General features: G+C 46.3%; 1 protein-coding gene across 1 annotated transcript; it reads left to right on the forward strand.

Moving 5' to 3' along the window:
- Nucleotides 1-11,461: 11,461 nt before the first annotated feature.
- LOC103714349 (profilin-2) lies at nucleotides 11,462-18,491 on the forward strand. Its single transcript, XM_008801557.3, has 3 exons — nucleotides 11,462-11,710; nucleotides 17,490-17,627; nucleotides 18,110-18,491. The coding sequence occupies exons 1-3, from the start codon at nucleotides 11,588-11,590 to the stop codon at nucleotides 18,242-18,244; spliced, it is 396 nt and encodes a 131-aa protein (XP_008799779.2). The 5' UTR covers nucleotides 11,462-11,587; the 3' UTR covers nucleotides 18,245-18,491.
- The last annotated feature ends 8,694 nt before the right edge of the window (nucleotides 18,492-27,185 follow it).

A 27,185-nucleotide genomic window follows, 5' to 3' on the forward strand; every position in this document is an offset into this window, starting at 1 on the left:
GAATTACCGACCCCCTCGACCACTTGGAGAGCTATCGGGCCCTCATGGCCCTACAAGGGTCCTCGGAGGCCATACTTTGCAAAGCCTTCCCAGCAACCCTCCGAGGGACCGCTCGGCTTTGGTTTTCTGGACTGAAGCCGAACACGGTATCCTCTTTTGAGCAGCTCGGCAGGCAGTTCGCCACCAATTTTGCTGCCAGCCGGCGCCAGCGACGGACGTCAGACTCCCTCCTGGACATCAAACAGAAAGAGGGGGAGTCCCTCAAAGAGTACCTGGACCGCTTCACCGCCGCCACATGGGAGGTCCGCGAGCTCAACCAGTCGATAGCCATGTCGGCTCTGAAGACTGGGGTTCGCTCCTACCGATTCCTCTTCTCCATTGGAAGAGCTTCCCGGTCGACTTCACTGAGATGTTGGCCCGGGCCCGGAAGTATGCCAAGGCCGAGGAGGCAGTCGCCTCTAAGCGGGGAGCAATTGAGCCCGCCTCGAAGAAGCAAAAGAAGCGCCGCGAGGAGCGCGGCCGACAGAGGAGCCGATCCCCCCGCCATGAGAAGAATCTCCCCCGACTGAGGAGCCCGCCCCGTCAGCAGGGGCGACCTCAGCAGAGGACACCTCCCCGACCGAGGTCCCCGCTACGGCCTCAGACGCACCCAGGGAGGTACGATAACTACACACCCATCAATGCTCCCCGGGCCGAGATCCTGATGGAAATCGAGGGTCGGGACTTCTTCTGACCCCCGCCTCCTATGCGAGACACGGAAATTTCCCGTAATCCCAGGAAGTACTGTCGCTTCCACCGAGACCGTGGGCACGACACGGAGGACTGCTTCCAGCTCCGGGACGAGATAGAAGCGCTCATCCGTCGGGGAGTACTCAACTGGTTCGTGAGGAACCGACGTGAGGAAAGGAGGCCGGCGGAGAACACCATACCGTCCGAAAATCCGGACGACAACAGGCCCGTTGCCGGCACCATCAACATGATTGGGAGGGCCTCGGTAGGAACGGCCGCCCAGGGAGCACCCCCGAAGCGCCCACGCACTGATGAAGTCATCTCGTTCTCGGACGAGGACTTAGAAGGGGTTGAGACCCCTCACGATGACGCTGTGGTCATCTCAATGATTGTAAATAGGTTTGATGTAAAGCGTGTCCTAGTTGACAATGAAAGCTCAGCCAACATTTTGTATTATCATGCCTACCAAAAAATGGGGTTGCCAGAAGGACATCTCCGGAGAATCAATGCCCCGCTGGTCGGGTTCACCGGAGATTCGGTCCCGGTTGAAGGTGAGGCCAGCTTCCTTGTTACGGTTGGCCTCGCCCCCCGGGAGAGCACTGTGAGGACGGACTTCCTGGTGGTCCGTCTGCCCTCGGTCTACAACGCCATCCTTGGGCGGCCAGGGCTAAACGCCCTTCGGGCCGTGGTTTCCACCCGCCATCTGCTCATGCGGTTCCCCACCGGCCAAGGAGTAGGCGAGGTCCGCGGAGACCAGCTGGTCGCTAAGCAATGCTACATGGCGGCCCACGGAGTAAAGCAACCGACCGAGGCGACAATTCAGCCAACATGCCCCTCATTACCCATAGAAACCCTCGATGCGAGGGACACCCTCTGGAAGAAGCAAGTAGAGCCCGGTGAGCTTCTTATTCAAGTTCCACTACAACAAAATTTTCCCGAGCTAACTGTGCAGGTCGGCTCCGGCCTCGGCGCCCGCGAGAGGGATCGCCTCGTCAGCTTCCTGCGGGACAATACTGACGTCTTCGCCTGGTCGCCTGCGGACGTGCCGGGAATTGACCCTGAGGTCATGGTCCACCGACTCCAGGTGAGGCCAACCAACAGGCCTGTAAAGCAGAAGAAAAGGGGCTCCGCCCCGGAACGGCAACGAGCTGCGGCCGAGGAGGTAGACAAACTCCTCGGAGCCGGCTTCATCCGGGAGGTCTCCTACCCGGACTGGCTCGCCAACGTAGTCCTCGTAAAGAAGGCCAATGGGAAATGGCATATGTGCGTGGACTACACCGACCTGAACAAGGCCTGCCCGAAAGACAGCTTCCCCCTCCCAAGCATCGACCAGCTCGTCGACTCCACTTCAGGACACCAACTGCTAACTTTTATGGACGCCTTTTCAGGGTACAATCAAATCCGAATGGCGCCGGAAGACGAGAAAAAGACGGCCTTCATCACCGACAAGGGCACCTACTGCTACAAGGTGATGCCCTTCGGCCTGAAGAATGCTGGAGCCACCTATCAGAGGCTGGTCAGCCAAATTTTCAAAGATCAGATCGGCCGAAATATGAAAGTCTATGTGGACGACATGCTGGTAAAAAGCCGAGCGGCGGAACACCACATAGCCGATCTCAACGAGACATTCACCAAGCTCAGGAGATACCAAATGAAGCTCAACCCGGCGAAGTGTGCGTTCGGGGCCACCTCGGGCAAGTTCCTGGGTTTCATAGTGACCCAGCGCGGAATTGAAGCCAACCCGGAGAAAATCCGGGCACTGCAAGAGATGTCGCCTCCGAAGACAGTTAAGGAGGTGCAGCGGCTCGCAGGGCGAGTTGCCGCCTTGGGAAGGTTCGTCTCTCGGTCAGCCGAGCGCTGCCTCCCTTTCTTCAAAAGCCTCAAACGGCCGAAAGACTTCCGGTGGTCAGAAGAATGCCAGCGAGCCTTTGAAGAGCTCCGGAGCCTTCTGGCCTCTCCCCCGCTGCTCACCAAGCCCCAGAAGGGCGAGGTTCTTTATCTATACCTGGCCGTCTCTCCGGCCGCAGTGAGCTCAGTCCTCGTCCGGGAAGAGGACAAGTTCCAAAAGCCGGTCTATTACACCAGCCAGGTTCTCAGGGATGCTGAGACCCGATATTCTAAACTTGAGAAGACCATCTTCGCTCTCATCATCTCGGCTCGGAGACTCATGCCTTACTTCCAAGCCCACACAATAGCTATATTGACCGACCAGCCTATGAAGCAAATATTGCAAAGGTCGGATCGTGCGGGGAGGATCGCCAAATGGGCGGTCGAGCTCGGAGAATTCGACCTCGAATATCGGCCTAGGCCGGCTATCAAGGCCCAAATACTCGCCGACTTCATCGTGGAATGTACCCTGCCGGACGACCCCGAGTTGCCACCCGTATCCGCGGAGGAAGCCCCGAGGCAGCCATGGGTCCTGCACTCGGACGGGTCTTCAACCTCGGGGGCTAGCGGAGCCGGACTCATCCTCACCAGTCCAGACGGAGGGGTGGCCAAGCAAGCCTTGCGCCATGAATTCCCGGCCTCGAACAACGAGGCCGAGTATGAGGCTCTCATCGCCAGACTCAAGCTGGCGAAAGAACTGAAAGTGGAAGACCTGACGGCCTTCAGCGACTCCCAGCTGGTAGTGAACCAGATCCAAGGAGACTTTGAAGCTAAAGAGCCATCCATGCAAAAGTATCTCCAAAAGGTGCGGAAACTTACGTCTGCCCTGAATTCTTTCAATATTCAGTACATTCCCAGAGCGGAAAACCTCAGGGCAGACCAGCTGTCCAAATTGGCAACCTCCCGCATGAGCGAGCTTCCCAAGGGAACAACGCTCGAGTATCTTCAGATCCCCAGCACGGAGGAACCCGAGCCCACCATGTGCATCGACTCCGAGCCAAGCTGGATCGATGGGCTCGTCTGCTACCTCCAAGACGGGACCCTACCTCATGACGAGACGGAGGCTCGCCGAATCAAGCGCCAAGCCCTCCGGTATGTCTTGTACGAGAATAGGCTTTATCGACGATCATTTACTTCTCCCCTTCTCAGATGCCTCCGCCCCTCCGAGGCGGACTATGCCCTCCGAGAGGTCCATGAAGGGATCTGCGGAAATCACCTGGGGGGTCGGGCACTGGCCCATAAGATCCTGCGGCAAGGATATTACTGGCCCACGCTCCAGAAAGATGCGACGGATTTCGTCCGGAGGTGCGATCGGTGTCAACGAAACGCCAATATCCAGCGCCGACCTTCGGCCCTGCTGACTTCCATCATCGCCCCCTGGCCGTTTGCCCAATGGGGGATCGACATCCTGGGGCCCTTTCCCCTAGCCTCCGGACAAAGAAAGTTCCTGGTCGTCTCCATCGACTACTTCACCAAATGGGTCGAGGCCGAACCCGTCGCCCGAATTACCGAGCAAAAGATGCGGGACTTCGTGTGGAAGTCCATAATTTGCAGATTCGGACTACCCCGTATCCTTATATCCGACAATGGTCGGCAATTCGATAATGTCCATTTCAGAGAATTTTGCTCTGAGCTCGGCATCGACCACCGCTTCACCTCGGTTGCTCATCCCCAGACAAACGGAGAAACCGAGGTAACTAACCGCACTATTTTGCAGGGACTCAAGGCTAGGCTTGATCGGTCCAACGGACAGTGGGTCGAGGACTTGTACAACGTCCTCTGGGCGTATCGGACTACTTTCCGACTGCCCACAGGAGAGACCCCCTTCAACCTAGCATACGGCACTGAAGCCGTCATCCCGCTAGAGATCGGCCTTCCTTCTCCAAGGGTGGAGCACTACGACCCTGACACCAATTTCTCCCAGCTCAGGGGCAACTTGGACCTCGTTGAAGAGACACGAGAGGTCGCCCGGGTTCGTATGGCAAGATACCAACAGAGAACGGCCCAATACTACAACTTCAGAGTCAAGCCCAAGCTCTTCAAAGTGGGGGACCTCGTCCTCAAAAGAGCCGAGGCTTCTCAACCGACCGAGCAAGGAAAGCTCGCTCCAAATTGGGAAGGGCCGTATCAAATCGTCCGGGTACAACGACCAGGGGCGTACAAATTGAAGTCCCTGGAGGGGACTCTGATCCCGCGAAGCTGGAACTCTGAGAATCTACGAGTGTACTACCAATGAAACCCCATGGGGTTTAAGATGATCGGGACCATAGATTCAATCTCTTTTCTGCGAATGAATCGCCTATTTCAATGATTACAATTCTCTTCTAATGTTGGGTCGTTTTGTGATCCTCAGATTCCTCGACTGAGATCGGGATGCCCCGAGGCTCGACCGTAGAGTCCCAAACTCCCTCGACCTCGGAAAGTATCGCAGGACAATGAGACATCGGCTTGGCACAAGATTCCCTCGACTAAGGTCGGGATGCCCCGAGGGTCGACCGTAGAGAACCAGACTCCCTCGACCTCGGGAAGCGTCGCAGGTCGGTAGAGCGTGCCCAGACCCGCCGACCTGACGAACGATCCCTCGACTAAGGTCGGGATGCCCCGAGGGTCGACCATAGAGAACCAGACTCCCTCGACCTCAGGAAGCGTCGCAGGTCGGTAGAGCGTGCCTAGACCCGCCGACCTGACGAACGATCCCTCGACTAAGGTCGGGATGCCCCGAGGGTCGACCGTAGAGAACCAGACTCCCTCGACCTCGGAAAGCGTCGCAGGTCGGTAGAGCGTGCCCAGACCCGCCGACCTGACGAACGATCCCTCGACTAAGGTCGGGATGCCCCGAGGGTCGACCGTAGAGAACCAGACTCCCTCGACCTCGGGAAGCGTCGCAGGTCGGTAGAGCGTGCCCAGACCCGCCGACCTGACGAACGATCCCTCGACTAAGGTCGGGATGCCCCGAGGGTCGACCGTAGAGAACCAGACTCCCTCGACCTCGGAAAGCGTCGCAGGTCGGTAGAGCGTGCCCAGACCCGCCGACCTGACGAACGATCCCTCGACTAAGGTCGGGATGCCCCGAGAGTCGATCGTAGAGAACCAGACTTCCTCGACCTCGGGAAGCGTCGCAGGTCGGTAGAGCGTGCCCAGACCCGCCGACCTGACGAACGATCCCTCGACTAAGGTCGGGATGCCCCGAGGGTCGACCGTAGAGAACCAGACTCCCTCGACCTCGGAAAGCGTCGCAGGTCGGTAGAGCGTGCCCAGACCCGCCGACCTGACGAACGATCCCTCGACTAAGGTCGGGATGCCCCGAGAGTCGATCGTAGAGAACCAGACTTCCTCGACCTCGGGAAGCGTCGCAGGTCGGTAGAGCGTGCCCAGACCCGCCGACCTGACGAACGATCCCTCGACTAAGGTCGGGATGCCCCGAGAGTCGACCGTAGAGAACCAGACTCCCTCGACCTCGGGAAGCGTCGCAGGTCGGTAGAGCGTGCCCAGACCCACCGGCCTGACGAACGATTCCTCGACTAAGGTCGGGATGCCCCGAGGGTTGACCGTAGAGAACCAGACTCCCTCGACCTCGGGAAGCATCGCAGGTCGGTAGAGCGTGCCCAGACCCGCCGACCTGACGAACGATCCCTCGACTAAGGTCGGGATGCCCCGAGGGTCGACCGTAGAGAACGAGACTCCCTCGACCTCGAAAAGCGTCGCAGGTCGGTAGAGCGTGCCCAGACCCACCGGCCTGACGAACGATCCCTCGACTAGGGTCGGGATGCCCCGAGGGTCGACCGTAGAGAACCAGACTCCCTCGACCTCGGGAAGCGTCGCAGGTCGGTAGAGCGTGCCCAGACCTGCCGACCTGACGAACGATCCCTCGACTAAGGTCGGGATGCCCCGAGGGTCGACCGTAGAGAACCAGACTCCCTCGACCTCGGGAAGCGTCGCAGGTCGGTAGAGCGTGCCCAGACCCGCCGACCTGACGAACGATCCCTCGACTAAGGTCGGGATGCCCCGAGGGTCGACCGTAGAGAACCAGACTCCCTCGACCTCGGAAAGCGTCGCAGGTCGGTAGAGCGTGCCCAGACCCGCCGACCTGACGAACGATCCCTCGACTAAGGTCGGGATGCCCCGAGGGTCGACCGTAGAGTCCCAAACTCCCTCGACCTCAGGAGGCACCACAGGTCAGCAAAGCGTCCACAGACCCGCCGACCTGACGCGAGATCCCTCGACCAAGGTTGGGGCGCCCCGAGGTCCGACCATAGGGTCTCAAGCTCCCTCGACCTCGCAAAAAGCTACAAATCAATAAAGTCTCCCGAAATCCTCTCAACCTCGGCGGGTGCCGTTGGGTCCGTGAGAAGCCCGAGCCCCCTTAAAGTCAAAAATGACTCCGGAGGTCGACGAGGAAGGGAGGCAACCTACTCCGCCATGTGAAGCACAACTCTGAGAAGGCAAGAGGTACATCTAATTCGACGCCCTCCTTGTCAAATTTTATCTACATACTGCTAAGCGGAATCTCGTCCAACGTTGGAGTCTTATCTCGCCCCAAAGCCGGGCTTCTCCAATGGGTCGGCTTAAGACCGATCTCCTAACCACATTATGCATGCTCCGCTCATCAAGTCTCCACAATTTGTACAAAGTCTTCATAAATTAGGGCCCAACACGGCCCCCATGCGTAAACTCCGATGTTTAGCTGAGAAAGCGGTCCCGGCCGTGAGTGTACCAACCAAACACAGATACCAAGGCAATCTTTGAAAATCCCAGTCTTGCTCACCGAAATCTCGGCAGAGTCCGAGAACGATAACTATGAAAACCTTCGGCAATAACTTGATTATTAGCCCACGTTCCCCGCGAAGGATCCGGAGTTGAGTTCGGGAACCCGACTAGACCCCCCGAATAACGGCACGCACAGACCTAGCCCGATCTTACTTGAAGGGCTAAGGCCCGACTCTCATGCCTTAGTAGCCTAAAGGCCAGGCATGGCAGATTCTGCGATTCTAAGATCCGAGTTATAGGACTTAGAGAAATTTTCTAGAAACCTAAGCTCGGAGCTCCCTTTGGTCGGAATAACTAAAATCTGAGAAGGCCAAGATATAACTCAGGAAAAAGGGCAACTTCGTTAAGCAGCCCGAAAACTAAAATACAAAGTTAGAGGTCGTCAAGGCGGTTAGCTAAGGCTCTAGCCTCATTCACGACAAGAAAGGGAAAGACGAGCACAGAATGACAAAAGTATTTTTTCATTGACAAAGGGCCAGAAGGCCAATTACAAAATTGGAGGTCGGCCATCCAAGAGCCGACCTCGGATACAATGAAAAAGAAAAAATACGCCAAGTCTTAAGCGGCGGCAGCAACATCCGCGGGGTCGTCCACGGTGATGACCTCGGGACCTTCAGCCAGCACAGGCTCGGGGTCTTCTCCAACTGGCTTAGCACTTCCCAGATCATGCCATCCCCCTTCCACTCATGTATAGAGGAAGGGGCCCCGTGAAAGAGCGACATACCGCCTCGGAAGGCAAAGTATAGCCACTCCGCGTCCGCTGGGTTCTTCTTTAATAAGAAACACCGACGGAAGACGCTCACGGTAATCGGGATCCCATGCCCGAGACACAGGGAGAGGAACCCGATGATGGTTCTCCACGAGTTCGGAGCGAGCTGTGCTGGGACGAGTTGGTACTCGACCAGCAAGTTGCTCACGAACTCGTGAACAGGGAACCGTAGGCCGGCCCAAAGCGTCTCGCGGTAAACCGCGATTCGACCTGGGGGCGGCTGCATCACCCTGTCTTCCGGCCCCGCAGTTTCAAGACGAAATCCGGGCTGGAAGAAAAACCGGGAGCGGATTAACTCCAACTCCTCCCCTGATAGACTTGACCCTACCTCCTCCGGACCAAGACCCATTTCACAGGAGAGCGAAATAAAATTAAAAGCAGAGGATGAAAACTGGGAGGAAAAGAGAAGAGGAACCCTAGCAATCACAGGGTAGGGACCTATTGGACATCGCCGGAAATCGCTCCGAGCACCGACGGCGAGGTTCGGTTGAGGAAGGAAGCAAGGGAGAAAGACAACAAAAATAAGAGGCAGCCAAATAAAACCTTTAGGGCAAACTCGAGGGGCTTATATAGACCCCCTTGACGGCCCAAATCGGCAGGGTCGGTTCCCATCCCCCGACCGGATTGCGCCACGTGTCGACCTCGGAGGCCGAGGCACCGTATTCACTCCGGATCAATAAGTCGGGTACGAAATCGAAGCCCTGTCCCATCGGACCTCGGGGCCTCATTATGGGTCCGCAGAATCGAATCGCCTTGAAGAACGAGCGGACGGCACCTCCGCTCCCCTCATTTAATAAGGCCCTGGGGCACGTGGAGCCCCGATGTAGCCTCCACCTCGCCGGATCCATGATCCAGTAATACGAGATCGGAAGCGTCCGACCCTAGGTCATGCCGCGTGTCCGTTTTGAACCCCGTAACGGCACACTCATTGATAAGCGGGGAGTCTCGATTACGGGATCGAGGCGCCGCCTCGTTGAGCCCGAGGACCCTCATCATGGGTCCGCCGCACGAAGCGATCTTGGCGATCCAGGAGACGCCACCCCCGTTACATCCGCTCCGAGAAACGTAAGGATACGAGCTCCACCATAAGTTCGCTGAATAAAGCAACCTCGAAACGCCCAAGGGCGCAGGTCTCGCCGTAAAAACTCCGAGAAACACGTGGGCGCGGACGAGATTCGCCCCCCAACTTTAATGATAGACTTTACTTCCCACGTCTGAGCCCGCAAGCCGCTCGAACTCGGAAGTCGGGGGGTAGTGTTGGGGGAATAAGATTTTTCCCCCCAAGTGATACGAATGCCCCCAAGAAGCCGCACAATCGCCGACCCTGAACAGCCAAAGTCGGCGTCCGACCTCGGAACGCCCGACCTCAAGACATCCGACCTCGAGACCTCCGACCTAGGAAAATCCTGATGCTCAAGGTCTACCCTTGTCAGCCACCTACTACGGTCGTACTCCTCCGAGGTCCAACTGAGGACCATATCCTGCCGCTGCTTCAGCATTTATTGCGCATGGCTACTGTAAACCTCCAGTTCACTCAACAATCAATGCGGATCTCCGGCTTACTCCACAATTAATGCGGATCTCCGGCCTACTCTGCAATTAATGCGGATCTCCAGCTTACTCCACAATTAATGCGGATCTCCGGCCTACTCTGCAATTAATGCGGATCTTCGGCTTACTCCACATTTAATGCGTATGGCTCCTGTCATCTACGGACTCTCAGCTCTCCACGGCAAGTTAGCCCAGCAGAGTCTGGTCAACCATGATAAGTCTCTGATCTCGGCCATACCTCCGACACCAATGCAATGATTCGCCTGGTAGCGTACTGGTTCGGGTCGTACGACGCCCTCACCGCCGACATCAGCACAATGATTCGCCTGACCGTGCGCCGACCTGAGCCACATGCCGAGCCGTACTATGGCCTCGCCCTGTTACATCACAGGTAAACCGACCCCCACCTATAAAAGGAAGCCTTGGCTTCTCAGGAGGGGGTTGGGGGAGAAATTCCGTGCCCTACAAATACTGTTTATCTCCTCTCTACACACTTTGCCCCCTCCCTGACTTGAGCGTCGGAGGGCCGGCGCCGGAAAACCCGGCCACCGGCTTGCCTGCAGGCACCCCAGACGGTGGACGCCGCCCGCTAACGGATCGCCGCCCCGCCGTGAGGACCCCCTGCTCCCTCTCTCCGGCCACCCCAAACGGAGGACGCCGCCCGCCGACTGGTCGCCGCCCCGCCGTGGTGACCCGCAGCTCCCTCTCCCTCGACCAAAGATTGCCCCCGGGTCCAATTTCCAGCAACAGTTCTCTCGGAAGCCCTACGATTGGTTGATTGGGTTGCTTTTTTTTTTTTATTGCCCATCATTCCGAAAAAATCTTATAGACATAGACTGATATTATATCTTTATTTTTATTCCACCTATTGTATCTTGACTCAGTTAATTGCATTCATGTTAGATTAACGTGAGTAGTTATTAGAGATCATGACTTCAAACTAGTGGCGATGAGAGACCAGTAGATCTTCGATTCCTCGGTGGTGTGTGCCGAGCTCAGAGCCGCCTGAGAGAACATATCCTATGCCCAACGGATACTCGGTGCTGACCGGATTATCCTCGAGGGTGTCTTGGCCACAGTGATTAATTAGATCAAAAGTCGGAGATGTGCAGACGAGGGCAGGCCGCTGCTACCTGACATTCGCGGGCTACTGTAGGACTGTAATGCCTATCAGACTACACACATATACAAGAAAGTAAATAGTATAGCTGACTGGGTTGCTTCCTATACGGTTCATAATTTTAGAGATTTTGTTTGGAGAAAGCGTGATATAGTGCTATATTTCTTTTCTGCTTTGATGTTTTTGTATTTTGTTGGCTATATCCAAGCGAGCAGGGTGTGAATTATCGGGGTACCCAAAAAAAAAAAAAGGAAAAAAAAAAAAACCGCCCTCCCAGATCCTGACGTGGAGGGCGACGGGGACATGCATCGTTTTCTCGATGGGGGGAATCGGGCCTGTGGGCCGTTGGCCCCACCGGTGAGAGCTGTGGCCCCACCGGTGAGAGCTGTGTCGCTGCTGTCGCTCGTACTGGGTGTCCTCTCCTATCCTCTCCCGCACTTGACGACGGTCTTAGCCTAAGAACGCTGAATGGCTTCGAGGCCCAATTCTCGCGCATAACAAAGATCTCCACGTTACGCTTCGCGAAACTATTGGTCATCAAGCCACGAGTGCTAAAGTTCTGACCATTGACATTATGCCATGTGGCTATTAGCCTATTTGGTATATTTGTTTTTTTTATTTCGTTGGGTTCCATAGGATTGGACCTTTGGATTTCGGACGCCTGCTCCTCCGCGTCCGGGATATAAAGGAAGGACATAATAACAGTCGAACCATTTCGGCGTGCTCGCGACGCAGAGTGAAGGGCGGTGAGAGAGGGAGAGACGATGTCGTGGCAGACGTACGTCGACGATCATCTGATGTGCGAGATCGACGGCCAGCGTCTCACGGCCGCCGCCATCCTCGGCCACGACGGCAGCGTCTGGGCCCAGAGCGAGACCTTCCCCCAGGTATCCAGCTAGGGTTTGACCGATCGATCGTAATTCCTCACCTAGATCGTGCTAAAATTTCTATTGAATCTGTTGTTGATCTACCGGTGCTACTTGATCCGGATCTTCTGTTATAGTCTTGTGTCATGGCTAGGGATCGGATTGTTTTTTTTTTTTTTTTAATTTCTTGGGTTTATCTTATAGATCGATCTAGCAAAGATTTCTGATATGTTCTGTTTTCTCTGTTGGAGTTTCCTGTAAAACTCATTTTCGTTTCTTAGTCTAGCGCTGCTTATTCTGCTGGTATTAGTTTTTTTTTTTTTCTTATTTTGTCCTGGAATGAAACTCTCCCTCGTTTTCCTTTATATATATATATATATATATATATATATATATATATATATATATATATATATATATATATATATATATATATATATATTGGATATTTGTGGTTTTCTCATGTGTGGCCTTATACATATTCAGAGAAAAATCTTCGATTTTTTTTTTTTTTTGGATCAAGAATCCTGCACCACGATTCGTAGAAATCATCTCCAATAAACCATCGAGGATCGCGGTTTGGAATTAGAGGTTAAGCCCGAGGTAATGCTCGAGTCAGCGTTTAATGGAAGCTCGATAACATCTTCTGTACTACAGTCGCTCAATTTTCGGGGAACTGTCTCAACTAACTGCCATGAGCGAGTTTGACAATCAATACTAATTTGAGGGCTGGTTTAAGGGAGTATGGAAGATTTGCGACGGTGATCCTCCATTGACAGGAGGTTACTGGTGGAAACCGAGGGGCAAGGCGATCCAGGTTGATGGTTTTCTTGATCATTGTTTTCCCCTTAGTTTAATCACATAAAACTAAGGGGACGGCATCAAATGGTATGCTGGCTTCAATAATTCCATAGAGTTCCAAAATGAGAGGAGTCCAATAATCCAAAATGAGAAGGTCTTCTCATGCTAGAGGCAAGTTCGCAAGAGTCCTCTAAATGATTGCTGTTTTTTACTAAAAAATATTATGACTAATAATCTGGTTATATTATTGTGGCAGTCCAAGTGATAATTAGTGAAAAGAAAGTAATGTGCTTAGGCATTTTCCATGAGATCAAGATGTATAAAACTAACATGATTCATATTGATCGCCTCTTATGCATAACCATTGTAATGAGGCTTAGTGCTGATGCAAAGGGGTAGAGAAATGGCCAAGTAAGGCATTTCCAAAAGCTTGCACTGAGACGACAGGGTCCATATTGCATAATGCTCCTGTCAAGTGGATGATGTAAAGGACTATCCACTTGTTGCAGTGCTGGATTGTTAGTACAAATCCTCAGGATTTGTTGGTCGTTTATTTGCTGTTGGTCATACATATTGAAAGTACAGAATTGTGCTTTAAAAAGCATGTTTTGAAAAAAAATTGTAACAAAATGTTTTCGAAACAAAATACGTAAGATAAGGAAAAGTGGTAGACATGCTTGAATCTGTGGTGTGACAAGCATTGTTCTAAGAGCTATATTTTTCCCTTTTGTGTGATTTGTTTGATCATACTCGCAACTTTGATATATGGGAACAATTAGCCTAGAGGTACAAATTTGGAGTTTGGAAAAAATCGGGCAACCTAGTCAAAAATTTAGATTATGAAAAATAGGAACAATTAATAAAAAAATAGACTTTTTAAAATCATATAAATTTATTTACTTGAGGATAGATATGGGCGAGACATGAATAATAAACAATAACTAAAAACAACTGCGCAGGTCAGAATATCTTTCCAAATTGATTTTTTACAAAAAAATTTGTAGCAAATGCAGCATTGAGAATAATTAAATAATTTTTCCTCAATTTGGAGAATATTGTTACTATATTGGTGAGTAAGCTCTCAAGGTACAAGTGATCTCCAATTTGGTCTAGGAAGCCTCTAAGTGCAGCACAAGCATATGGTGGCGGATGGCTTGATAACTCCCTTGATATGCTTGAAAGAGATCAATCAGAATGTCACAAAATGATAAAAGGAAAGGATAAATTCATTGTAAGAAAAAGAGGGGAGAGAGAGAGAGAGTGAGAGGAGAAAATAGGAGAGCTGTATCACAGGTTAATGCAACAACACTTGGAACATAAGGAGAATAGCTTCTCTTGTAGGGAAACTTAAATCTAGGCTGTTTATATAGAGGTTCAATTTGGTAAGCCACAAGCACTCATAATGGGCTCTTGTGGCTAGCCTTAGACCAGCTTATCAATGATCTAATTATGCTGGGCGGTTTGTCTGGAATTAGCTATTGTTTACGGCTAACAATTAGTCTATGCCGACAACCAAGTATATAGGTGTTTAGACCACATCCCAACTGATAATGACGTCTGAGGATGAACGTGGGCACGTCCACATGGTAGCACTGGAGGAAAGCAATGATGAAGGGATCTCGAACTAGATACCCGGAATTGATGGAGCAAAATGACAACTAAGCTCCTGAAACTGCCAGTGAAGTGGATGTGGTTATCTGACCATGTAGGATATATTGTACAAATACTAGAATGGAATGCGGGAAAAGGACCTTTGGGCTAATGAAACATTTATCGTGTATCCTATCTTTGCATTTACCTTTATTTAGCTTGCTTTATCTTAGTTTATCTTTAGCTCATAGTTCTTAGCTTAGATCTGTGGCCTCGGCTACCTGCACCTCATTCTCCGAGAATGTAGTACCTTGGTAATGAAAGTCCTTGAAGCTCAAGGTGTTAGGAGCCATACTACCATCTTTACCTCTTTCTGGTTTTAGACACTGGTGGATGCTGGCTGAATTGCACGATCCAACTAGAGATGCATGTCTTGATGGCTAGTTGCTCATCAAACTTGCAGCTATCTTGGGAATTAATCCAAATAAGAAAATTGGCCAAAAAAGGAAGATAAGAGTGTGTCTCAGATGGGCAACTTGTTGGACTGTGCTGCCATTCATGCCATATATGTGCATAGCATATCCGAGCCAAGATGGCTGCATGACTGTGGTCTTTGGCCCAAAATCTACAGGCCCAATTGGGATTCAAAAGTTAGGGAAGTAATAAATGCAAGACCACTTGCATTTACACTTCCTATGTGGGACTAAAATAAGAGACTGGGTAGATACACTAAAACTTCGATGGTTGAAATTTTTAGCCTGATCCAATTTTTTGACAAAACAACAAACACCAAAGGATAAGGCTCATAAAAATCAAAAAATCTGAAAAATTATTAAAGATTTGAAACATCTAATGTAGGCTATAATAACTCAAATTTTAAGAAAGCAAGTCTCAGTCTAAACCAATTATTAGATTAGATTAATCTTGATCTTTAATATTATTTATACGTCTAATCACATCTCTGCCGCTTCGGGCCAGTGGAACATTAGTTAAAACAAGTTGTCTTGATGCATTTAGCAGTTCCAGAAAATAAGCTCATCAAGAAAATCATAAAGTATTTTTAATTTGGCCAAAATGAATTCCAGAATCCCAGGTTTAGCATTGGAAAATTATGATTGCTGTCACTAATTCAGAGATAGAAAACGACACAAAATTAAGTAATAAAGATAAGATTCGTCAATTTGTTTATTAACTCGCTCCATGCTACATCATATGTCTACGTGTAATATATGTGGAAATATATCCATGGGCTCTTGTGGATGGGTTGCCAATTTAGGACCCTGGATTGACATGTATTGTGCTCATTTTTTGCACACCGTCCATCTTAAATCACATCAATTATTTTCAAGTTTCTGGTGATAATACTATCAAGTTGCATAGTTTGCATAGGTTCATAGGAAGTTTCTAAGATATGATTTTTATCAGCAATTTCTGTGACGGTCCTTTTTGAGCTTGCAGTTAACTATTGTACTATTTGAACCCTTAAACAAAGACCCGACCGAGGTGGTAAGTTGGTGCTTGCAAAACTACCTGTTTTGAGCTATTAATGGTAGTTGAAAAGAACATTGCTACAATGGTATTTATCATTTAGCTATATAATTCATGCCCTAAGCCTAAATAGAACATGGAGTGGAAACACATCGAAGTGAATGACTACTTGAAGCGGGTGATTGTTTCTTTTTAACAGCTTTCTAGGCAAGTATGATGAATGTGGTTTCCATAATCATGGTGTCTTTATGACTATATGGATGATACAAAGTCAAAGCGTCTCAAGTGTATCAGTCCTGTTGCTGAAGAGTTATTTGAAAGGGGTGCTGTCTCTCTCTTGGATAAATTTATTGCATAATCATGTCTCCACACAAGTATTTACCAGCTTTGGCATCTAGCTTAGAATCAATTTTGAAGCACATGCAGTCTGGACCTAGGGTTCCTGAAATCAAAATGGTAACTCTGGTCCTTGTCTGGTTGCCAAAATTTTGTAATCTAAGATGTCATATGGTAACCTCTTAAAGCCTCAAAGAAAAGTGTGGGAACTTATTTCTGATTAACCTTTGTGGCAAGGTTGTAATAGTGGGTGGAGGAATAATACATTTTAGTATATTTGCTTTCCTTGAGATTATGGTGGCATTAAGTAATTTTGCAAGGAACTAGTCCCTCATTGATCATTTCTCTTATATTCCTTTTAAAGTTTCTCTGCCTTCTGGTGTTGTAAAATCAAAGAGCTCCAAATCTTTAAAGTGTAATGGAGCAAATACCTACTTGCCATCAATTCTAACAATGAAAAGAAATGGCTGAAGGCTTTTGGAGGTCCTATCTTTTGAAGTGGTTAATCTCGTCTCCTCTCCCCTCTGCTTAACTTTTTCCTGTAGTGTTCTATTTACCATTGATAGATACCTCAGGTCATATCAGATTTATGATTACTTGAACTTCTATCTGTAAAAATTAACCATCCGTGAAGAAAAGTCCATTTCAATTCTGCACTCTTTATTGTTTCAATATCATAGTCGTTGAATCCATAATTTCATATCTATCAATAACCTTGAGCCTGAATGTTGCAATGGATTTGATCCAGGATTCAAATATCATTGGAAGTTACAGTAGTAGACCTATTTGCTCCAGGAATTTAAAATTTTGTTGGCAATTATAACAGTAGGCTTTTAGGCCAACCACCATATCCCTAATGTTGGTTTTCATGGTATAGACTTATATTTTCTTGTTTTATTAGTCGTGCTATATTGTTTTACCAAATTTCTTCTAAGATTATAATGTATGGACATCGAAGTTCTGGTGACAAGGGATTCATCTCTTATTGTGACATCAATAGACATGCCCTGTATAATTATCTGAGGTTTCATGTCATAGTGCTTTATTTGACTTATGTGGTATCATTTCTATTATCACTTGGGTATGTTTCCATATATGGCATATATGTTTTCTTTACATTCAATGCAGGAGAAATTCCTCTATGGTAGGGTAGAAAGTTAATACGATACACTATGCTACAGCTTGCTAAATGCTTTTTATTGCCAGTTAGTTTGAGATATTTCGGTGTGCTGCTAGTTCAGTTTATCTGGTGTCGTGCACTCATTTTTGGGGTATCTAAGTTTGTTTTGCACACACGTTATGCTTTGATCTACCTGTTAGATGTCCAATTCACGTAAAACATTTCAATCTGATGCTTGATTGTCTGTTGGATTTTTACAAATCACTCTCTCTCTCTCTCTCTCTCTCTCTCTCTGTGTGCATTTTTGAAACACCGGCCTTTTATGGTATTGCCATTCCACTCCCCCCATTATACATGGCACTTAGTTAACCAAATCAGTTGTATTGGTCCAATCATGCACGAGCATTTTTTCACCCAGATGTTTCTCTGTATATTTCTCATGTTTTCTTTAATCCGTCATTGTAGGTCAAACCTGAAGAGATTTCTGGCATTATGAATGACTTTGCGGAACCTGGATCTCTTGCACCAACTGGTCTATACCTTGGCAGTACAAAATACATGGTGATCCAAGGTGAACCAGGGGCTGTTATTCGAGGCAAAAAGGTAACTGGATAATTCGTTCACCATTAATATTTTTCATGCATGAGGCCATCTACTTGTAATTTTGGCGTGTCAGTGGTTTTTTAAATGCATGAGATTATTCTTAATAGGTCAATTTTTTGCTAGTGATAGACAAATGCACATGTACAGGACATTGCGAAAAAACCTTTTGACACCCATGACATATTCTTTCTTCTCAAAATGCACTTCCCTTGTATCTGCTATCTATAACATTTTTATAAGTTGGAGCTGTTGTATTGGCATCTTGATTGTTGAGGTGGAGGTTCAAAGCTTTGCATTTTTGTGTTGATTGTCTTTTTTTTATATATATTATCTACTTTGACTGTCTTACACCAAATTTATGAAGGTGGAAAGAGCCTCTAATCTTTTACTTCATATTACTTATCTCTTGGTCCACCAGGAAATGATAATGATACTGATTTAGATAATCCCGACTGTTGATCTGACTCTCCAATTGCTTGCAGGGTTCTGCAGGTGTTACCATCAAGAAAACCAATATGGCTTTGATTATAGGCATTTATGATGAGCCAATGACACCTGGACAGTGCAATATGATCATTGAGAGGCTTGGTGATTATCTTATTGATCAGGGTTTTTAGGTTTGGTATGTGGTCTTGGAAATTTTATACTCTTTTTTGTGTTTGTGTTCTTCAGACATGGACATGCATCTGTATTGCATTGCAATGTTGGGGCAAAGTCAGTTTGAATCTTGTGGATTCTTGTTGGGGGAGTCTGCTAATCAGACTCTATGTTTTATGGAGGCATTGTGACTTGAAAAATAAATGTGATACCTAAAAACCTTTGAATCGGTTATTTCCTTGATATATGTGGATTGACTTTGTTGCATTTCTGTACTTTTTGTTGCTGTATGCAATGTTTAAGCCTTCTTGAATTCGTTGAAAATGTGGTTGCTAACTTGCTATCATAGGTGATACAATCTTGCTCAGGCCATTTCATTATTTGGATATAAATACATGCTCCGGATTTGGTTTGTTTTGTACACTCCTATAGTATCTAGTTTGTTTGTCTGGAGTAACTTTCATGTGCTTCACAAGCTTAAATTTTTGGCGAACTTCCAGGATCTTGTTGATTTTTATGCATTTTTTCTTAAAGGAATGTTTTCGATGTTCTTTCTAGACCTGCACAGCCGAGGAATAATAGGATGCTAGTTTTCTTTATCTAAAAAAATGTTGAAAATTATCCTTCCATTTTCTTTATCTTGTTAGCTGCATGCTTCAGTGGGTTCATCCAAATTTTGGAAATGTTTCTAGGTCATTTGAACTGCCAGTCGAAGCGGTTTGACCATTCAAAAAACCATTGCACCTGCTGCTCTCGAGGGAGTGGCGCAAAACAAGGGGGGAAACTACAAGAGAAGCCTGATTCCCCGATTTCTTCTGTGTGGTAACCAAAACGAGCTGCTGCTGCTGCTGCTGCTGATGGATATCAGTTTAGCATCCGGCCAAAAAAAAAATATCATTCATTGAAATAAAATGATTTCATGTGCTTCCAAAATAAAATAAAACAAAATTTGGGATGGGGAAAGATGGACTTCAAGTCGTCTTCAATATTTCTGGATTTAGTGGGAGTGGCAGCTGGAAAAGTAGGCATGCTGTTTTTAAGTTTAAAATTAATTAAATTTGAAGAAATGAAGATATTTTAAGGATAGAAAAAGTGTTTTGCTTTTCTCCTCCTGAGTTAGGATGTCATAGCCTGTCGGTGGGACGGGGATAAATGTCGGATCGTGGGAGTGGGAATGAAAAGAGAAACTTGAGTAGAGTTGGGCCGAGGGATGTTCTTGGTTCCCAGGCGGCGACAGATTTTTCAATAGAAATGCAATAATGTGTTACCTGACCAGGGTACAGGATTCAGGTGGGAATGCAAATTGTTCTGTTTCATTCGTAGGCACCAACAAAGGGTAGTTACCCAACAATCCCACGTAGTGTTTATTCAATTAATTCAGACCAGACAGTTTGATTCATACCAAACTAAACCAACATGAAATAAAATCAGGATATTTCACTTATAAAAACCCTTGAAAGCTTTTGTTGAATTGATCGATTGCTCTCTCTCTCTCTCTCCTCTTCGGCACTAATTGATGTCGTCACCCTCAAACAACTCCATAAATGATGCTATTATCCTCGATTGATGCTGAGGATGATGCTATTGTCCTCAATTGATGCTATGCGAGCCCTCACAAATATTTCGAGTTTTGATCGAAAGTCAGGATTTGGGACTTTCGACTATCACCATCGACAAAGTAATTCCTTTTGTCTCTCCCCCTCCTTCCATACACCTCGGCTCAATATGGTACTACCAAAGTGATTGTTGCATAATCCAATGGCGGATTTGCGTGGAGGAAGATGAATCCTTCTTTTATGTGAAAGATACAACTGAACCTTTGAAATGCAAATTCGAGCAGTATTGTAATTGTTGCGCTAGACCAGCTTTGCTATTAAACGGGATTGGATTGGCTCTTTCGTGTGTAAGACCATCAGCTTTTTTTGCTAACACATAACTGCTCGGTTATGCTTTGAGATATGCGATCATGTACCATCACATTGGATCATGCGCTCTTACATACGATCACTCATCTCAAAGCTTGTCCGTAGAGCAACAGGAGGGTCTCGCGTGAGTGAAAGATACCCACGGGTTCGTTTTTATGTCATCTATAAATCCTTTCGAAGGGAATGGTCACATGTCGTTCTCTCGAATGGCCCATGTATGCGAAGCCAGCTCGTTTATAGCAGCGTCTCGCCTGCTCGCCTTTCGTTGTATGGCAAAGTAGGGGGAACAAGGTGGGTAGTAGTGCTTCACCATGAAAGGTTCTTTGTCGAGAGTTTAAACCTTGAATCCTATCTCTGTTTTCTTGCTGAACCCATCCTCTCTCCTGGTGGAGCAGGGCCTTCCCTCAAACTTCTTCATTACAATTACTTCTAGTTGATGCAAGAATTGGGCTATTCTTTGGTTCATGATTGGAGAGAACAGGTTCTCCAATCACAACCGTCTGTGGGTGATGCTATTGCCCCATGCCTTGCATAGAGCAATGTGTCGGTGAGGTTCATCAAATCGCAGCTTCTGATCATGGACAACCATGATTGGAGAACTGGCTCTCGGGCCAAACTGGAGAGGATCCCAACTTTTGATTGAATGTATGATGCATTGATTTTTCCGAGTTCAAATCCTCTACAATTTGGGGTTCAACAAGAAAGGTTAACTTCTATACATTCATAACCATCTGTATACGGTGCAATGGCTGCCGTTCTATCATGCGGAGCCCATGCATCATGTAGCTCATACAGGAGGCTCATAAATGACCCTTATTGCAAGAAGTTGTATTATTTTTAACAATTTGTGTATTGAAGGTTGCATGTAGCTGATGTTGTCAAATTTATCACATTAAAAATGAAGGCTTCTTGAGGCGAGCAACGCAGCGGATTAGGTTGCCTCTTATATGGCCAATCATTTCGGAAATCTCGTCTAGGAGAACATTTCGAGTACCTCTTGTATGGCTTTGGCTGTATTCATGCTACAATGGTTTGATGTTATACCATCCAAAAGTAAAAGATTTCTTTGGCCAAGAAAACATCCTAAAATCGATCCTAGACAGACCCAATGTAATGCCTCGCCTGCAATGGAGAGTAGGATTGCTCTAGAGGCTCCATCTAGCATCACAATCCAAGGCACTAATTGGAGACTTGGGCCATCACCCAAACACAACACACTCACTTATATTATGCCACCTATCATTTGTTCAGGGCTATGACAAATATCAGAACATATCCTGGACCATGCACCTAGCAACTGGGGTCAAATCCAGCTGCTAAAAGATTAGTCCATCTACTGCCATCCAGATAACTACTTTCAGCTTCAATGGATATATTTCTTTTTCTTCTATTAGTAGTCACTTGAAGGATGAGAAAGCAGAAGGTGAGGAGGATCAAATAATGGTAGTGCAAGTGTACTTAAAAGTAACACAAATAATAGAAATTCTTTAGGAGGTCAAGGAATAGTGCAACTTACATTCTCTCTCACTAAAACTCCACCTACTCCATATACCCCGAGCGCTAGTTGCATACATCAAATCCTAGCATTATGATGCCTATACTTGATGTTATCCAATAAGCTAGGCTATCTCTTGTTCCATCTACTCATCAACATATTTTTGGGTCAATAAAGTGAAAATCTAATGAAGGTGCAACCATGATTGGCTGCCTATACAAGATCACAAAGAGCATGAGACAGTACGGTCAAATCAGTCCACTCATCAATACATCGTAAACCCTAGCTCGCAGTTAATCCAATTTATAGGCTGATTTCCTTCCCAATAAATATCTGTTAAAGTTCATTTTTCATACCCCAAACATTTCTTTTTTGAAAGAAGGCGAGGCAAATTATTATGGGAAAAAGTGCTGCAAAAAGAGAGTAAATAAAAGTGAAAAGAAAAAGAGAAAGTGAAGACGATATTTCTGATGATATTCCACAACTTAAAAATGCTGGGAGGTGGCCTTTTAGGGCAAAGTGTGGATTGGGTGCTGTCCAACTTCGGTCCTGTTTGACATATTTGATTAACCGAAGATCTTTAACCATACAAGAAATTCATTATTGACCACAATTGATCACTTGGCCATGCTCTTTTGGTGTCCTTATATCGAAATCTTGTCTCGAACGCATGTCAAAATGTAATGGCATATAAATACCCACAAGAATCACCCTTTTCTGTTTTAGATTTATACAGTCGAAACATTTACAATTATTCTAAAAATTTGATACAAGGCATGTCAAATACTTGGAAAAACGTCGACTATTTTTAATTGCAACATGCACGATTATTTGACTACCATGAGTGAATTAGCAACAGCCGGCCGTGCTTCTTTCTTATTATTATCAGTTGTGTGACCTGTTAATTACCAGAATTACGTACTAAGGCATTAGTACAGACTATAACAATCCAGAACTTCACCCAAAATGGCTAATCAGAAGGTATTATTTAGATTCCTTGATACTGTATAAGTACTTAAGATCTACCTAACAGATAACCTATGTAGGACTAAATACACGCCCGCACTGGCCCTCACATACTTCTCCTAGTTAAACCCCGACGTCCTCGTCAGGTTAAAAGTTCAAATCCATTCAAATCTAATAACAAACATCACGATTGCCCCGTGGTCAACCCTAATGAATCTGTGCTGTCGTATTCCCTAGTCCACATAGGTTATGGGACGGATCTGCTCTGATACTATTTGTAACAACTCAGGATCTCATCCAAAATGGCTAGCCAGAAGTTATTATTTGGGTTTCTTGATCTTGTATAAGTATCCAAGATCTACAACATTGGGACTAAACATATGCCCGCATGGGTCCTCATAATTATAAATTTCAAGTGCCAAATTGATGAAATTTTCACATAAAGATGAGTGCCCGTTGGTAAAACAAATCTCCAAGAACATAATCCAGTTGGGATGTCCTCTAGTTGTCCCCAATGATTGCACATGCCCGTGGCTTGACCACATTTATCCCATCTGTGGGGAAGCACATGTTTCTCGAAGTTGGTGGCTCCCGTGCATGGCCGGAAGCCGAGATGAGCGATAGAAAACAAACTACAATGCCGGGCTCGTTTGGACCAAATCAGGGGCTCCATGTGCAATGAATTGGATACACCACACACTCACATGGGCACACTATCTATCCCGTGGACCCGGATCTCTGCTCTTGGTTATCTAGGCCTTAGCAACCAAGTTTTCTATTTGTTAGTTGCCACGAGACACATGGGATTCCATGAACATTGAGTTTGACTGTACGTCAGACTCGATCCAGAAATTGTTATGCTGTGTGTCACCTGAAAGAAAATTATTTCCTACCGAATGAAAACTTTATCCATCCTTACAGAATTTGTAACAATGATGCGCTCACTGCTATCGGTTTTGTATATTTATAGAGAGGCTACTAGTGTAGCTGATTGGATGATATCTTATGTGACAAATCATGTGGATCTACGGCATATCTTCCTATTTCCTTTTTTGATATTTAATTTTCTAATCCTCGTGAATGTATTTATATTCGATTAATTTAGATCATCCGATTTACTGGCCAAAAAAGATATTATGGGATTTGCAGGAGGATCTAGTAGATTCTTATTCCATCCTGAACAACAAATAGAAAGCCAAAAAAAAAAAAGAAAAAAAAGGTGGCAATGCAATACTGAAGTGCAGCGGTCTGAATCCAGAATGGAAGATGCATGTTTGAAAAAGCCAGCAAGGAGGCTACAATGCTCAATCTAATGGTAGCAGAATCACTGCAATGGAGGATGTTAGTGATGACAGCTTTCTTGGATATATTACAGTCGGTCAAATTAATCCTGGGTATCTCAAAGTGCAGGTCTGCAAGTATTTGTGATGCAGTTGAAGGGCAAGACGAGAACGTATATATTCGACAAACCCACAGACGCAGCAGTAGCACGGTAGGGCAAGACGAGGTTGGTCGGAAGGGGCAACGGCATCGAAAAGCAGGGGCCAAACGGTTCTCTCGACCGGCTTTTTCTAGACAAAAGGTTATTAATTAGTCAATCAGCTTCTGAGTAAGCTCTACGTCAACTTTAACAGTCCTACTTTCTGTGCCTTCCCACACCCGCTCCTCACTCCCACTTCTCGTCGACGGCCGGTTCGGGCCAGCCATAATCGCAAGACTAGAAAACCGGTCGGCAACCCACTACGTACATATTACTCTATAAATAAAGCAACGGGTGGACCAACCTGCCATTCAATCAAAAAATTGATGCAGTTGAAGGATCTCATGTCCGCTGCATACTTAAATCAGGAGTCTAATCATCCAAAAGAGGTCTCTTAAAAATAGTACAAGTCATGATGGGAAGCTACCAAAACTCCAGGGGATTGGATGGTTACGTAGAAAATTGTTCTTGAATAAGCTTGAAAGGCAGATCCTATTCATATTAAAATCTATCGGCGGGATAGAATATAGTCTGAAAGACTACCAGGTTGTTAAACTCTTCACCAGGAAAGAATAGAAAGTTACATTTGACTTACAGTTATACGATAACAATTTATAACCCAACTCATCAAAATGACTTAGAACCGACCCACTCTAAATATATATGGATTTATATAAACAGATTTGGAATATAAACTGGTAAACTTATTTGGATTCTTTCATTAAATAGGTTGAATTTGGGTTTAAATCTTCGACTCGTTTTACCATTTTAGCAATCTAATAGTCAGCTTGAATCATGACCTTTTAACATATTTTAGTACCTGTTTAATTTATTTAAAATCTATTTAACTCGACATGTTTATCCTATTCAAGACTCACTTAACCAACTTTAAACTTATTTGATTGGTTTATTCTGATTTGATCTATTTATTATACCGATTATATAGATGTGATTGGATTACCTGTTTAATAAAAAAAAATATGGTTCGAATTTAGAACATTAATAAATTAAAGAACAACCTTACAAAGAACCCAAAAATTAATATAATAAAAAAAATTCTTAAAGTTTCTGCTTATAGAAATATCCGCCATGGGAGCACGTTTTTAAGTTCCTGCTCATAGAATATCCGCTATACGAGCACGTTTTTCCTTCCCAATTTCAATCAGCAGTTGGATACTCATTTTGCCTCCTTAGGGTTGTCATTTGTTAACGAGGGCTTTCATTTTATCAGCATTTTTTCGTTCTTCTTTGTACCCTTGAGGGCCTGATGGTGTTGCACCTGTCAACTTGTCCTCGTTAGGTCTGAAGCGATAGAAAAGATGCATCAACTGACGTACGTACATGCACAGTCTCCATGGAGTCCAGCTAGCTAGGATGACTGGTCCAAATTAATTGGTTACAAAGATGGAAGGTAGGGCATTAAATCATGTGGAATCTAACTTATCATCTAATGTCCTCAATGGGTGTACCAAATTTATTCATTCTTTGGATATTTCTAGTAACTCCTCAATAGGAACAGTTTAGATTCAATGCTCATTTAACCATTCGGCCACATACACGACTGGTGCATCATGAGTCGCTGCATTGCGACTCTACAGAGCGCAGATGCATACCATATTACCATGCATGCATGCACTGTCAAAGCTTTAAAGGGTGTGCAAAGACCAACGTACCATGCAACCCATGCTTCTCCAAAACAAAGATTCATGTCTGGCCTGCAGCGCGGTACATCGTCACCAAATAATTCAAAAAGCAAGCATTAGTTTCGATTCGCTTTCTTCATAACTTATAATATATATCTTTTAATGCATGTACGAAACGTAATAATCTTGTATCCTTGTGTTTTTGAAACTATCAGTTGACTCTGAGCAAATATATGGCTTAAAAAAGTTGAGTCCAGGTGGTGGTATATTGAGAAACTGAACTTATGAATCAGCTTCCACATATGTTGGTCTCGCTGAAAAGGAATAACTAATAACAGATATTCGTAGGAGTGGTTATCATCTATATAGTTCAAGTTCACATTTGTTTATCTTCTTAACCAACCTAATCACTGTTAGAAGCTTCACGGATAAGTTTAATCTTGTTAAATAGAATCTAGAACGTTAAGTCTACATCTTCCACACCAAGAACCTCTCTTTCTCTGGTGGTATTATTTATCTTTCTAAATTCTATCCAATACAAATTACATATATATGGGTCAAAACATCAAAGTCTATAAAATCAGCACAACCACCACCAACTGGAATCCCATCATCAATATCTCGAATCTTTCCAAGTCTTTGACTTGCCTTGATGAGCTGCCGAGGGGCAGGGTGGATACGATGGGATGGCAACCCGGCCAACCTCGCTTTCTCTCTATGGTGTAATCCCATTCCCAACAACCTGCCGCCAACCCATCATCCAGAGAGCAAATCAGATGACATCGAAACGCTCAAATCTCCGTTCAGAGAAAAGTGGGGGTGACGGCGAAGTTAGCGAGGATTATTAAGAATGCTCTCCGGTCCACCACACAGCAGATAACCATTGCATGACCCACTGCATGTCGTCGGATGTGGACACGTTCACATGTTGGACACAGCCAGGATCCAGCTGTGTGTGGGCCCGTGACAGCACACAACACCGACCATATCCAGCCTAGCCGAATCCCCTATTCCGGCCCATCTCTATCTCCTTTCTCCTTGGTTTCCTCTATTTGCATGTATTATACGCTACAATGATCCATTTCCTTCTCACTCCTTTAAACTTTTAAAATGGTCCTAATCATGGGTCATCCATTCTTTACAAATTCTGCTGATTGTTCGGATTTCTTCAACCGTAACCAAATCACAGTGTAAAAAAATATATAAGCTTTGCATCTTAACAAATGAAATTCCGACACGTAGCTCAAGTCCAGGAATGCTTACCTGTCGTTAATGGCTGGAAACGTATCCGCTTCATGTTGGTTTTAGAGGAAGTTCGACAAACCACCAATCTCTCTCGTGGACCTACACTACTACGCCTATGCTTTTGGGCCCAGTGACAGAAATACTGGGTGGCCTCTGGGTTATCGAGTGTGTGTTGGTCTGTCTTCCATTGCTGCTCTCTTATATAGC

Source organism: Phoenix dactylifera, chromosome 4, assembly GCF_009389715.1.
Source record: "Phoenix dactylifera cultivar Barhee BC4 chromosome 4, palm_55x_up_171113_PBpolish2nd_filt_p, whole genome shotgun sequence".
Taxonomy (NCBI): Eukaryota; Viridiplantae; Streptophyta; class Magnoliopsida; order Arecales; family Arecaceae; genus Phoenix; species Phoenix dactylifera.

Bases quoted from the DNA above. Each gene is read 5' to 3' on its own strand.
- LOC103714349 (XM_008801557.3), top strand. From the start codon at position 11,588: ATGTCGTGGCAGACGTACGTCGACGATCATCTGATGTGCGAGATCGAC. The intron at 11,711-17,489 runs GTATCCAGCTAG...CCGTCATTGTAG, and splicing joins AGAGCGAGACCTTCCCCCAG to GTCAAACCTGAAGAGATTTC. The intron at 17,628-18,109 runs GTAACTGGATAA...AATTGCTTGCAG, and splicing joins CTGTTATTCGAGGCAAAAAG to GGTTCTGCAGGTGTTACCAT.